Source organism: Manis javanica, chromosome 1 (genome assembly GCF_040802235.1).
Source record: "Manis javanica isolate MJ-LG chromosome 1, MJ_LKY, whole genome shotgun sequence".
Classification (NCBI taxonomy): Eukaryota; Metazoa; Chordata; class Mammalia; order Pholidota; family Manidae; genus Manis; species Manis javanica.
In genome coordinates, this window is record NC_133156.1 from 75,821,174 (window position 1) to 75,834,870 (window position 13,697).

At 32.2% G+C, this 13,697-nt stretch overlaps 1 protein-coding gene across 4 annotated transcripts in view; it reads left to right on the top strand.

Moving 5' to 3' along the window:
* The window catches only part of SKIC3 (SKI3 subunit of superkiller complex), an 82,718-nt gene that overhangs the window by 54,564 nt on the left and 14,457 nt on the right, over window positions 1-13,697 (top strand). For all 4 annotated transcript variants that reach the window (XM_037012094.2, XM_037012095.2, XM_037012092.2 and 1 more), the window contains 7 exons: window positions 754-975; window positions 1,626-1,698; window positions 3,400-3,453; window positions 3,637-3,748; window positions 6,704-6,832; window positions 9,560-9,681; window positions 11,412-11,570. In XM_037012094.2, the coding sequence (XP_036867989.1) occupies window positions 754-975; window positions 1,626-1,698; window positions 3,400-3,453; window positions 3,637-3,748; window positions 6,704-6,832; window positions 9,560-9,681; window positions 11,412-11,570 (871 nt within the window). The remainder of the gene's footprint in view (window positions 1-753; window positions 976-1,625; window positions 1,699-3,399; window positions 3,454-3,636; window positions 3,749-6,703; window positions 6,833-9,559; window positions 9,682-11,411; window positions 11,571-13,697) is intronic.

The following is a 13,697-nucleotide window of genomic DNA, read 5'->3' on the forward strand; positions in this document are numbered from 1 at the left end:
ATATGAATGGACCTAGGGGTATTATACTAAGTGAAATAAGTCAGACAGAGAAAGATGAATACTTATGTTTTACTTATATATAGAATCTTTTTATAAAGCAAAAAAATGGAAATAGATCCTAAAACAGAGAACAGACTGGTGGTTGCCATAGGGGAGGGAGTGATGGTAGAAACAGTGAAATAGATAAAAGAAAAAAAACATTAGGAAGTTTGGTATCTTAATCAGGGTAATGGTTGCATGAGTGTATGCACATGTCAAACTAAGCTGTACACTAAGATTTATGCATCATATGTACCTCAAAAAAATACTTGGAATATGGTGGATATAGATACAATTTGTACTTATAGAACAGCAGGACAAAGCTTTCTGATAATATAAAAATTAGATCTTATTTTGGGGGTTTTTCTTTATTATTTATATGTTCTATGACTTTACTGAAACTAATTGTTTTAGCAAAATTACTCTAGTTACTAATCTCGAGACCCAGAGACAGATTTGTATTTGTTTCTAAAACTTTGATATAATAAACAAAAAGAAATGTAGCTGTTGCTGCTCTGTGAAAGGCTATTGGTACTTTTAACTGCTTCAGACATTCAGGGAAATTGCTGTCCCTAAAGTCAATGAATTTGTTTTATATTTATCTTAAAGCTTTGGTGAATCTTTAAATCGCTTTTTCTACTAACTGTTAGATATATTAATAGTTAGGGACAACAGTACTCATGACTAATAGGCTATTAAAAATAAATTTTACAGCTCTATCTTAAAGGAACCAACCACAGAAAGTCTTCAAGCCCTGTGTGCTCTAGGATTGGCAATGCAAGATGCCACACTGTCCAAAGCAGCACTTAATGAGTTACTGAAGCACATGAAACAGAAAGACAGTGATTATCAGAGGTACCTTCTTACTTCAGCGATCCATGCACTGCAAGGCCGCAGCGTCGCAGTGCAGAGACAAGCATCAAAAGCTGTTCACAGGTAACTTCTGTAGCTATTTATATAGATCTAATTATATGCTTCATGAAGTTGTCTTTGGCATTTGGGCCTTATTATAAATATGAAATGAGGTAAGCATGTATGTTTGAAAACCAGAATGTGGTTTTATGAAATTGTACATGAATTGCCCTTACTAATTCTCGGGTTTGTGAAATTGTCAGTTTGTTATCTGATATTGGCCAGTTTGATGGTTTTAGGAATTTTTTGGCCAAACATTTCATTTGGATGTTAGAAAATAGAAACCTGTTATCACTATCAATGTGGTTATTTGTTTTATTTTCAGCAGTAGAATGTTAAATCTATAGTTTGTTTTCCTTCCACAGTTCTCATCTCTGTTTTCTTTGAACACAACATATTAAACTTCCTTGACCTTACTTGATTACATCTCATGGCTTTGTAATCATCACATTGCTGATTTCTTCTTCTTATTTTCATAAGAACTGTTGGTATATATTAGAGATTAAAAGTACCTTTTAAAAATTCAGACACTTAGAACGACACATGGACAATTGATATTTTTGATGTCTAGAAGATTTTAAACTTAGGTCCTAAATAAAATGCTGGTTGCTGGTACTTTTTGTGATTAAAATAACTCCCATCTCTAAGCCCTCCTCTTTTGATGATCTTTATAGTAACCCAGCTGATCCTGCTCTTTGGTCTCTGTTGTCCCGAGTGGTTGCTCAGTATGCTCAACAAAATGCAAAGGTGAGTAATGTCCTAACTTCTGGCATAAGGATAAAATAACTTGTAATGTGGCAAATAATACAATTTTATAAAGTATTGACATTCTGGAAAATAACTAATATAGTAAGGGTTCTGCTATTTAATGAAATTTTCCATTAGTCATTCACTAAGGTCACTGAGTTTCGTCCTGGTACTATTGTACTCTTCTGGGCATTATGGAAGATACAAAAAAGTATTTTTTTTAATGTATTTTTTAACATATACAGGTTATGTTAAATGGTTGTATCATGAGGTTATGCTTGTAATGTTGCCATTTAGTAAGTATTGGCTATTGTGTTTTTGAATCCCAAAAGAAAGTTTTATTTAAAAAGGTCTTTAGAGATAATGAAATAAGAACTGAACACTGCTATCTAAAAATGTAAGTCTAAACATGAAGTCATTGATGTTTTATAAAAGAGTTTATATACTGTATTTTAATTCACAAGAGCCAGGTATCTACAGGAGTCTATATGTATATTGTTAACTTCTATGTTTATTATGTCCTTTCATAGTTTACTTAATTAGTTGGTAAACATAATGGTGTGGCTAATATATTTCGAATGCGTACTACATCTAATGATTCCAATATCTGAAGTCTGTTGTGGGTCTAGTTTTGTTCGTTATTCCTACTGTTTTTCACACATGGTGGATCAAAGAGCCTAGAAGATCTCCATTAATTGGACCCTGTGATGAGGTTCTTATTATGTGCCAATACTCTGTTAGAGATTATAATGTATTTTACATTTAATCCCAACAACCATATGAAGTAGCTGCACTTAATGTCCATTTTATAGAGGACCCTTGAGACAGAGATTAATAGCTTACACAAAGTCATGGTTAGTAGTTGTGGTGGTGGTGGATCATCCCCCCGCCTCCGACTTCTGAGTCCTCCTCCGCCTCTGCCATGTCTGTTTTTTTAATCCATCTTTTATTTGTTTTATATTAACATATTTTTTAAAGTTTATTTTTAGCATTCTTTACATGGAAAATATGATTTTGAAAACATTTCTGATACACTTCCAGTGTAAAATGAAGAGTACAGAATACTTCTAATTTAAAATAAAGTCATTATAATTTACTTTCTTTCCTAGTTACATAAGATGTCTAATTGAATTTTTAAAAATTAAGCATTTCAAATCAACTTTATGAAAACTATAATGCTGCATATATTTTTCTCATTTTAATATTGAGTTGATGATTGAAGCATTCATGAGCTTAATGGTGCTCCGAACTTCATTCATTTTACTAGGGACTAGAGAAGTTTTAAAAATACTGTATTTTCATGGAGTGAAACCATGTTAATTTCTCTTACAATAAGTTTTGTGGCCTCTCTTTTTTTTATCCTTCAGTCTTTCTTTCTTTCATAATCTTATATTGGTAGAGATTGTGTACATTTGTTTGGTACCACTGTAAAATTATGTAACTTTGGGGCCTTTAGTAAGTATTTTAGAAGAGGGGAGTTGAAATGATCACAGTTGGAAAGATTTTCTTTCATAGAAATATTAAACTGCTCTTTTAGAGCAATAATACTAAGTTGATACCTGAGGAGTTTAAAGGTTGTGAATGTGATACAACTGAACCTTTCAAATGACTTAATGGAAAGATTTTATCAGAAAATGGAAGCATTTTCTACTGTTTTCTGAAAGTTTATACATCTATCTAAATAATTATTTTCTGTTATAGGGAGGTGCTGTTGCAGGAAATGTGGCCCACATCCTGGACTCAAATCATGGAAAGGTTGGTTTTCCCCAGTACAAAGGAAATGTTCTACTTTTTAAATATTATTGTTGAAATAGTAAAATAATTGTTTTTCTTATGTTTAGGGGTCACATCTTTTCAATATAGTCCTTCTTTAGTCACTTTGAAAGTCTGGGAGCTATAAAGAGAATTGGTTAACACCGCTCTTTTCCTCTTATGTAGAAAGCATTACTGTACACTGCAGTAAATCAGTTGGCTATGGGAAGCAGTTCAACAGAAGATGAAAAAAATAGCGCACTAAAGACTATTCAAAAGGCAGCTCTCCTTTCTCCAGGTGAATATATATAATCCATTTCAGTACTTTGGCTTCTGTCAGTCTTGCATTTGTGACTTACAAGAGCAAAGTTTGTATCTTCATAAAATAAAATAAGGGAATTTTAAGAAAATATTCTAAGATTTTGCATATTATTTGATTATCTGCATTTGGCTGCTGATAATTGAGAGGTAATCAATTATTGGAGCAGGCTGAAAGGAAGATATTTTATTACCTGTTGCTGAAAATCTGAATTACGTATTTTCAACAAGTAGTTTTATTTCTGATTTCCATCAGTCTGGCTTACCTGTAGTTATTAAATTATTTAATAAACACATTTAGTAATTTTTATGTATTGTTATTAGCTACTTGAAGAGTGGAAATGTGTCTTCTGTGATAACTGTAAGAAATGTCTGGGTGATGGCCTCACTTGAGCTAGCTCTTCTTGGTTCTGACTAGCTGTGTCATATGTGTTCCTTTGGTTACAGAAGGTACTGAGAAATTGCATATAATCACATCAGTATGCTTCTATTATCCCTGCTTGAGGAATAAATGCCTTAAGGCCTGGAATGTTTAACAGTGTAGGGTTGTGAGATGTATTTTTACATAATATTATTTTTAATGTGAAATATAGTATCAAGCAATTTCCACAGAAGACTTCAAACATTTGTTAGATCAGAATGCTATTACTTTTGGCTGGGGACTGTTGAGAAAACACTGTGCGAAGAATAGGTTCAGTGTTGTCTTCACAATAAATAATAAAGATCCTATATAAACTGTGACATCTCTCACAATTCAGAGATTATTTTATAAAACAAGTAAACAGACAAATACCTTGTTGTTTATTCTTTCTTTCATTTTTAAAATAGAACACAACAAGACCCTAAATGTTTGGATTTATCTGTGTTATACATGGGTAAATTTCTAATTTTTAGCAGTGTACTCAAGCATGTATTAGATAGAATTACTCTGAAGCATTCTTACAGTAGATCTAGAATGATAGATCTGTTAGTCTTTAATTGTGTAAGTGACATTAACTTTAGAAAGGTAAGATTGCCTAATAAAGTCTCTGATTTTCCCATTTTATCTGGAGAAAATACATACTCAGGGAAGCAGAGTCATCCCATGAGATGTGTAAAACAGGATCTGAGTGATGAAGATGAGAACCTGTTTGAGACTTGTCCTTGGAGTCCAATGAAAGTGAATATAACTAGGTTTCATAGCTGTACACCTAGTCATTGTAGATCTAGTTGAACAAAGTACAGTTTTGGTGAATGGTACTCCAAGGAATCTTTTCAAATTTAAATATACTTCTCAGAATAAAAACTGATTAGAAAGAAATTCAGTTTCTACTAGATTGGTGTTTCTGTGACATTAAAGTTATTTTTGCAAACAAAAAATAGTTAAACATTTTTAAGTTTGTGTGTGTGTGTGTGTATACACACACACATATAAAATAGCACTTTGTTTCATAGAAAATTTGAATTGTTGAATATCTAGATATTATTCATTTCTAGAGTTAAAGAAAACAGCAATTATTTTGAATTGTGACAGAAGAAATTACTGCCAGCCATGGTTCCCCACCCAAAATCTAAACTATAGAATACCCTAAGATCCCTAAAGGAATTGTTCACTTAATCCTTGAAATAAGTAAACATTCAGAAATTAAGTTCACTTTCATTTGAATTACAGGATTTTAGACCTGATGCCACCTGAGCCACCATTCAGTTCAGTTGTCTTGTTTGATGGGAAATGAGTCCCAACACAATTAATTAGTGGCATTATTAAACCTAAAACACAGAAAACTAAGATTTAGTCATGTGCCTTCCATTATACAGTAATCAGATCCCATTGCAAATTTTAGGGAATGGCTCCCATTTGCTTATTTGGGAATTTGGTTATGTCCTATGTTATTTAAAATTGGGTAGTCATTATCTGGGACAGAAATTGTTTTGTGATACAGAGGTATGCATTTAATTTTTGGGGAAAAAAGTTTGGTCAACTAAGAATTTTAATGATTGTATTAGTATGAATACTGATCATTTATAGATGAAATACATATTTCAGACACTTAATAGAGATATATATAAGATAAGACAGTTAGATAAGAAAAAATATAAAATAAAAGCTAAAAATTACATTTAAAGGACCCTGTTGTTAACTAGTACCCCTTGTGGGAGTAATTCAAAATTATCCATTTGTTAGCAGGATTTAGATGTTAACCATGCAAACACTAGCCTCAAAAATGTTGTTTATAAAATCAAAGACCAAATAAACCTTCTAAGTTGAAATCTTCTGGCTGCTTCTTTTGACAACTAACTTTATTAAGAGGGATCTGTACTCATATTCTCTACCATTACCTCCTCAACCAACTACTATCAGGCTGTTCCCCACCCCTGAAGCTGCTAAGGAAGAAACAATCAAATGAATGAAGGGATATATAATCATTTAATTGCTTCACTTGAAATGATAAAATGACTTTCATGGTTGGCTGTTAGAACGTAGGTAGAATGGAGTTGTCTTAAGCTTTTCCTTTGGCTGAAACTTTTCTTAAGAACTGAAAAATTGTGTTATCTTGCCTTTCCTATTACTGGGCCTTTAATACAGGGACCGTGTGAACGTGAGTGTCTCTTTGAGACTTGGGCTTGGTGTCCAGTGAAAGTGGATGTAATTGACCTTCCCACAGTAGCACAGTACTCTAGGCAACTGAACTAACCAGTCATAGAAGAGCTTAATAGGATATTTCTTATCTTCTGATGTGTTTGGAAAAAATGGCCAATCTTGAAGGATGAATATAGTAATAAGAAAACAAGTATAAGTTAGTTTTTCTTTGAGAACATGGACTTTTTCTGAAGTATAGTTTTATTTTATTTTATTTTATTTTTTGGTATTTGTGAACTCTTATTCTCATTTTTGGTAGTTTTCCAGCAATATTTTGATATTAACAAATATTCTAACCACATTTCCTTTGTTTAGGTGACCCTGCTGTCTGGGCTGGGTTAATGGCAGCCTGTCATGCTGATGATAAACTGGCTCTCATCAACAACACTCAGCCAAAGAGGATGGACTTATACTTGGCACTGTTATCTGCTGTTTCTGCTTCAAGTAAGTTTAAAAAACATTTTAAACATGATTAATTTGGGGTAAAGGGCTCAAAAGGATATTGTCAAAAGGTAGTGGGCACAATTAGCCCTACACTAAAGGCTGTTAGGGTCTCATCTAACAAAGCTTAAAAACAAACCTTGAAAAGATCAAATCATTTTCAAGAAGCTTAACTGCACACAGAACAAAGCACAAGAACATTGTAGGGAAAAAAATACTCAGCATTCAACAAGGTAAAATGTATACTGTCCAATGTCCAGTTAAAACTTTATAGGCATGCAAAAAAGCAGGAAAATACCACCCATAATGAGGAGAAAAAAACAGTAGAAATATATCTACAAGTAACACATGATAGAAATCTCTTTAAAATGTCATTGACTATTTAAAGCACATATGACAAAGGCAGGAACTTTTCTGAAAGTATTCTTTTGTAAAGTTTTTATACTATAAATTAAGTGGTGTAATATTACTTAAGGATAGACTGTGACAATTTAAAGATGAATACTCTAAACCTTAGACACTGAATAGAGTTATAACAAATAAGCCACCAAGGCAGATAAGATGAAGTCATTAAAAAAAAAACAAAGAAGAGGAAAAGGGAACAAAAAATAGATAAAATAAATAGAGAACAAATAATACATTAGAGTTAAAGCCAACTCTAACGTATCGATAATCAAGGTAAATATAAATGATCTAAATACCCTAGTTAACAGGCAAGAGATTGCAGATTGGATAAGAAAGCAAGAGCCAATCAAATACTATCTAGAATAAACATAGATAAAATATAAACCTATACTTAAATATAAAGACAAAAATAGCCTAAAAAGTAAAACAATGAAAAAAGAGATATCATGCCAACACTAAGCAAAAGAAAGGTGGAATGGCCATATTAATTTCAGATAAAGTAGATTTCAGGGAAAAGAATATTGTCAGTGATAAGGAGGGTCATTTAACGATGAAATCAGTTCACCAAGAAGGCAGAACAATACTAAACACTTAGACATTGAACAACAAAGATTTAAAAACACATAAAATCTGCATTGTATTTCACAATGAAATATTGTGAAAAAATGCATGAAGCAAAAAATTATAGAAGTGAAAGGAAAGAGGTAAATTCAGAATTACAGTTAAAAAGATTCAGCATTCTTCTTCTGATAATTAATAGAACAATTGGACAGAAAATCAATATAGATATAATAAAGACTGGAACAACACTGTCAACTGACTTGACATAATTGGCATTTATAGAACACTTTTAACAACAGCAGAATGCATGTTGTCAAGTGCATACAGAACATTTACCCAAATATATTGTGAGCCATAAAACAGGCCTAAATAAATTTAAAGGGATTCAGGTCATATAAAGTATATTATGTCAATACAATGGAATTAAATTAAAAATCAATAACTAAAAAATATCTGGAAAGTTTGTTAGTATTTGGAAACTAAATAATGTGCTTCTGAATAATCTAGGTCAAACAATAAGTCAGAAGGGAAATTAGAAGTTACTCTGAATTGAATGAAAATGAAAACAATGTGTCAAAATTCTGTAATGCTACTAAAGCACTGCTTATCAGTAAATTTGTAGCATTAAATGTCTACATTAGAAAATAATGATTTTCTAAGACCTCAACTCGATGATCTCAGCTTCTACCTTAATAAATTAAAAAGGAAGAGGAAATTAAACACAAAGTAACCAGAAGAAAAGAAATAACAAAGAGTAGAGATCAATGAAATAGAAAACATAAAATTTCTAAAAGATACATAGTTCACTTAAGAAGTAAATAAATTGAATAGTTTTGTATCTATTGGAGACACTGAATTTATGATTAAAAATCTTCCCAAGAAGAAAACTCCAGGACCGGATACCTTCACTGATAAATTCTACTAGACATTTAAGGAAGAAATAATACCAGTTCTCTGCAAGTACTTCCAGAAAATTGAAAAGTTGGTAGCATTTTCCAACTTCAGTGAGGCCTGCATTACCCTGATACCAGAGCCAAAGACATTATAAGAAAACTACAGACCTAGATAAAACACTCCAGCAATTCAAATCCAACAACACTTAAAAAAGATAATAATACATGATCAAATAGGGTTTATCCTAGGGATACAAAGTCACTTTAACATTTGAAAATGAATGTAATTTACCATGTTAACAGATGTGAAAGATGCCAAAGGGTTTATCTTTTATGATTCCATTTATGTGAAATTTTAGAAAACAAAGTGACCTTTGTGACTGAAAACAGTTAGTGGTTGCCTGGGGACAGAGAGTAAGAAGGGAGGGAGGTTGGGGACAGGAGTGATGACAGAAGGGGTAGGAGGAAACTTCATGATGATGAACATGTTCGTTATCTTGATTGTAGGGGTGGCTCAAGGATGTATACTCACATCAAAGTCATCAGACTGTACAGTCTGAATATATGCGTATGTACAATTTATCATGTCAATTACATTGTGATAAATCTTTAATTTTTTTCAATGAACTATTTTCAGTTTTACTGCAGATAGAGTGATTTTTGATCTAAGTCTTAAGTCATTGAAATATTCCTAGCGTGAAACTTTTCAGAAACTTATGTCAGGATAGTATATGGTATTTCAGTGCTATGTGTAAGTTTTAAAAATTGTATATGCATGGTAAGTTTAGTTATATTTCTTAGCAACTGATGAGTCCTCTGAGAACAACTTATAAATTGCACAGAAGGGGACATTGCCATTTTTTGTTTGCAGTTCAGGACAACAAATTCCTTGAAAATTACAACCAATCTCTTGAAAAGTGGTCTCTCTCCCAAGCTGTCACTGGTCTGATAGACACAGGAAGAATATCTGAAGCTGAAGCCCTCTGCACAAAGGTATTATTATGAAAGGGAGCACTGAGATTTATGGATTCTTTTCCTTCTTGGAGAATAAGTTCAAAAATAGAGTGCAAGTTATTTACAGAGCACATATGGTGGTAGTGGTCGTAGTGGTGGTAATGATAATACCCAATGTTTATTGAGTACTTACTATAGTCAGTACATTTTACCAGTTTGTATTTGAACTTCACAGCAACCCTATGACATAGGTATTTATTATTATCCCCATTTTTACAAATGAGAAAACTAAGGCTTTGTGAGGGAAGGTAATTTGCACAGGAGTTCGCAGCTAGAAATTGATGGAGTTGCCTTTTGAACTCCTATTTGACTCTAGGACTAAAAGCCTTAATAGATCTTTTTTTGCCTGTAAAGCATACTGTTATGGAGGCAGTATTTTCCTTTGATTTCTGGTTACTCCCTGTAGAATCCTATGTTTCTGGCATTTCTGCATTTTTCCAAACTTTTCCAAAGATTTCCGAATAATATAGAATGACTGTGGAGATGTTTAAGTGAATGACTGGATCTACTCAGTAGTTGGTTTTTCATACCTGGAGTATTGAGTCTGTGAGCGAATTCTTAGCACCTTGCCTGGCACATAGTAGGGGCTCAATAAATATATATCAAATAAATTACTCATTCATAAACATAGTCAGAAATAATTTAATAGATAAGGAGAGTTTTAGTTACCACTTTTCCTGAAAAAACCTTCTTTTCATACATTTTTATCAGGGAGATCATTTTGTCTTTCTAGAAATGTTTTTTTGAAAAGTCAGGGTCAATATAAAGTTTACAGAAAAAGAAGAATGGATCTTTGAGAATCCCTTTGGTCTTTGAATTCTCTGAAAAGAAAGTAATTTCTCTTTTACTTAAGAAATTCCATCTAAGTTCAGGGATAGGTTAGTATTATACAGGGAGTGTTTAGTAAGCATAAATTAACAGTTGCTGTGCCCTCTGACAGAATAAATGCTACTTCTGTGACCCTTTCCTTGTCATTTTATTGTTCCAATGTCTTGAAAAAAGCAATCACGTATGTTTTAGAAGTAAATATATTTAAATCGGTGACCTAATAAAAAATAGAGAAGTAACTTATTGAGGGATAAGCAATAACGAAATAAAAGGACTTGTTAGGAGAATGTTCTTTAACCTTTTCCATATACACACAAATATATACATTTATGTGTGTATGTATGTGTTTTAAGGTATAAATGATAGCTTAGGGAAATGGGTAATTGAGTCGTTTCTCTTAATCCCAATGCATTAGAAGTCTGTGACTAGAGGAAAGACATGCAATGAATATCTTTGTTAAGAGATTGACAAAGGAAAAAAACTACTGCTTTTGCTTCTTAGATGATATAGTTTCTTCCAATAAGAAGTAGTGTTATTCCTTCACTGTTAAATTTACATTTTCTTAGTTCATCTACTTACATTCAGAACCAAAACTTTTCAGGATATATGTGAGGATAAACCAAGTCAAAGGGACATATTAAATGTAAAATAAATGACTTATGAACTGCAATAAGAGCATTACCACTATTAAAGTTTTTAAATGTAGAGTTTGATATTACCAAGATGTTCAGTGTTTTATTTTCCTTTGCAGCTGTTTATATTTTAATTAGAAATGGTTAAATTCAGATTTTGTTTTTCAAAATAGAGAGTAGTGTAATTGCCTTTTTCATTTAACATTGAACAACTATTTGATGTATTTCTATTTGGTGTTCAATTTTTAGAACTTAAAAAGTCACCCTGATCAGCCAGCCGTTATCTTACTTTTAAGACAAGTTCAGTGTAAACCACTCCTGGAGTCACAAAAGGCTCTCCCAGATGCTGTACTTGAAGAGCTGCAGAAAACAGTCATGTCCAACTCAACATCTGTTTCAGCTTGGCAGGTAAATTCTCTCCTTTCCTACATGAGTCCTGAATTAAAATATTCCATGATATTAGGTGAGGTCGGGGTATGCTCCATTTTTATTTGTCCTACCTTTAAACTCACCATCTTTCTCTCATTTTCAAGATGTAAAGGGTATTGGGATTGGAGAAGTTAAAAAAATTGCATATTAATTTAGTATCTGCTGCTACACTGCTTCAAAACTTTCTTAATCTTTGATTACAAATTTCCTCAATTTAAGACATTGTTGAAAATACTGTCTTTTACATGGGGTTGATGTAAGAGAGCTAAACAAATGTTACAAACATTTTATAATAAGGTTGCCATAATGGTGTTTAATTCTACCTGTAGAGGGATGTATGAGGTTTTTCCTTAGCTACTTGTAATGCATATCTGAGGTTTTAATAGGTATTTAATGCTTCTAAAAATAGTTATTTTCAGGATCGATAACCGAATCAATAGACTGCCCTTTAAGCTGGCTCTGATTGTCTACAATGACATACATAATGATCACTATGTACTTTATTCTTATTGATACTAAAATACAAAAGCATATAATTAGTTTATTCAATTTGTTATATTTCCCTCTGTGCCCTAGAGAAAGTATCAAAGGGATGTTCTATATAGATTTTACAGAATCTTATTTTACTGTAATCTGTTCTTCACTTTGAACTTTCATTGTATCAACTTTTTGATGCCCTTGCTTAAAAAGATAATCCAGTGGCATAAAGTAGTTGGATTTTGCAAGCTAAGCCTCCTTTTTACTGTAATTCCTGAAGAAAGATGTTGCTTTTTTTCCTCTCAGAGTAACTTTGACGTGTGAGTTAAGATACTTTAATTCTAAGGGCAACTGGGGAGTGCTCATCTATCTTTCTTTATCAAAGAGAAAAATATACCTTGTCAAACTAAAAGAGAAAAATTAAAGTAGTAAGTAGAGTCTTAAGTGAGTTTTCTTTTATATTATGATATAATTCACAAAAGATAGAATGCAAAAATCTTGAAAGAACCACTCGTTATATTTTTACATAGGAATATACCTTTTAACCTATACCTATATCAAGATACAGAACATATCGAACAACTTAGCTGCCTCCCTTATCATGCCTCTCCCTTTGATGTCCCCAGCCTAAAAAACAAAACAAAACAAAAAACTGGGGTAGTGAGGGACCACTATTCTGACTTCTATCACTTCCATTAGTTTTACCTATTCTTGAACTTCATATAAATGAAGTACTCTTTTGTATCTGGTTATTTTAATTCAACCATCAATGTCCATGAAATTCACTTTTTTGTGTAGCTTTTTTTTTTAAATTTCATTTTATGAATATACTATAAAATGTATTCCTTTTATAATCGACAGACATTTGGACTATTTCTAGGTTTTGGCTCTTATGTGTCCATCCTTGAATATGTCTTGTGGTGCGTGTTGGGGATATGTGTGTTTCCTTTAGTAAATCCTGCCAAATAGTTTTCTAAAATGGTTGTCCAGTTTATGTTCCCACCAGAAAATTATGACATTCCAATTATTGATATTCTAGATGGTAGTTATATTTTGCCTTTTTCATTGTATACATAGGTAATGGTATCTTATGGTGGTTTTTACTTGAATTCACCCAAAGACTAATGATGTTGAACCACTTTTCATGTTATTGAATCTCTGCATATCCTCTTTTTAAAGTGCCATTTCTTTAGTGTAGTTTTTGATGGGCTGTTTCCTTATTGAATTGTTGGAATTTGTTGTATTTTCTAGATACAAGCATATTTTGCATATGCATTGTGAATATTTTCTCACATCTGTGTCTTGGCTTAGCACTCTCAATGTTTTTTGATGAATAGTTCTTAATTTAATGAAGTCTAAATTATCATTTCTTACTTTATTTAGGTGCTCTATTTAAGAACTCTTTGCTTACACTAAATTCATGAAGATACTTTTCTGTTGTCCTTTAGAAACTAGTTTTACTTTCATATTAGGTCTATAATCCATCCATTTTTTGTGAATGTTACAGTTAAGGTTCATTCTTTTCCATATGGATATCTAATAGTCCCGAACACCATTCTATGCAAAGATCATTCCATTCTGTCCCCACTAAATTGTAGTGATGCTTTTGTATCATAAATCAGGTGACTG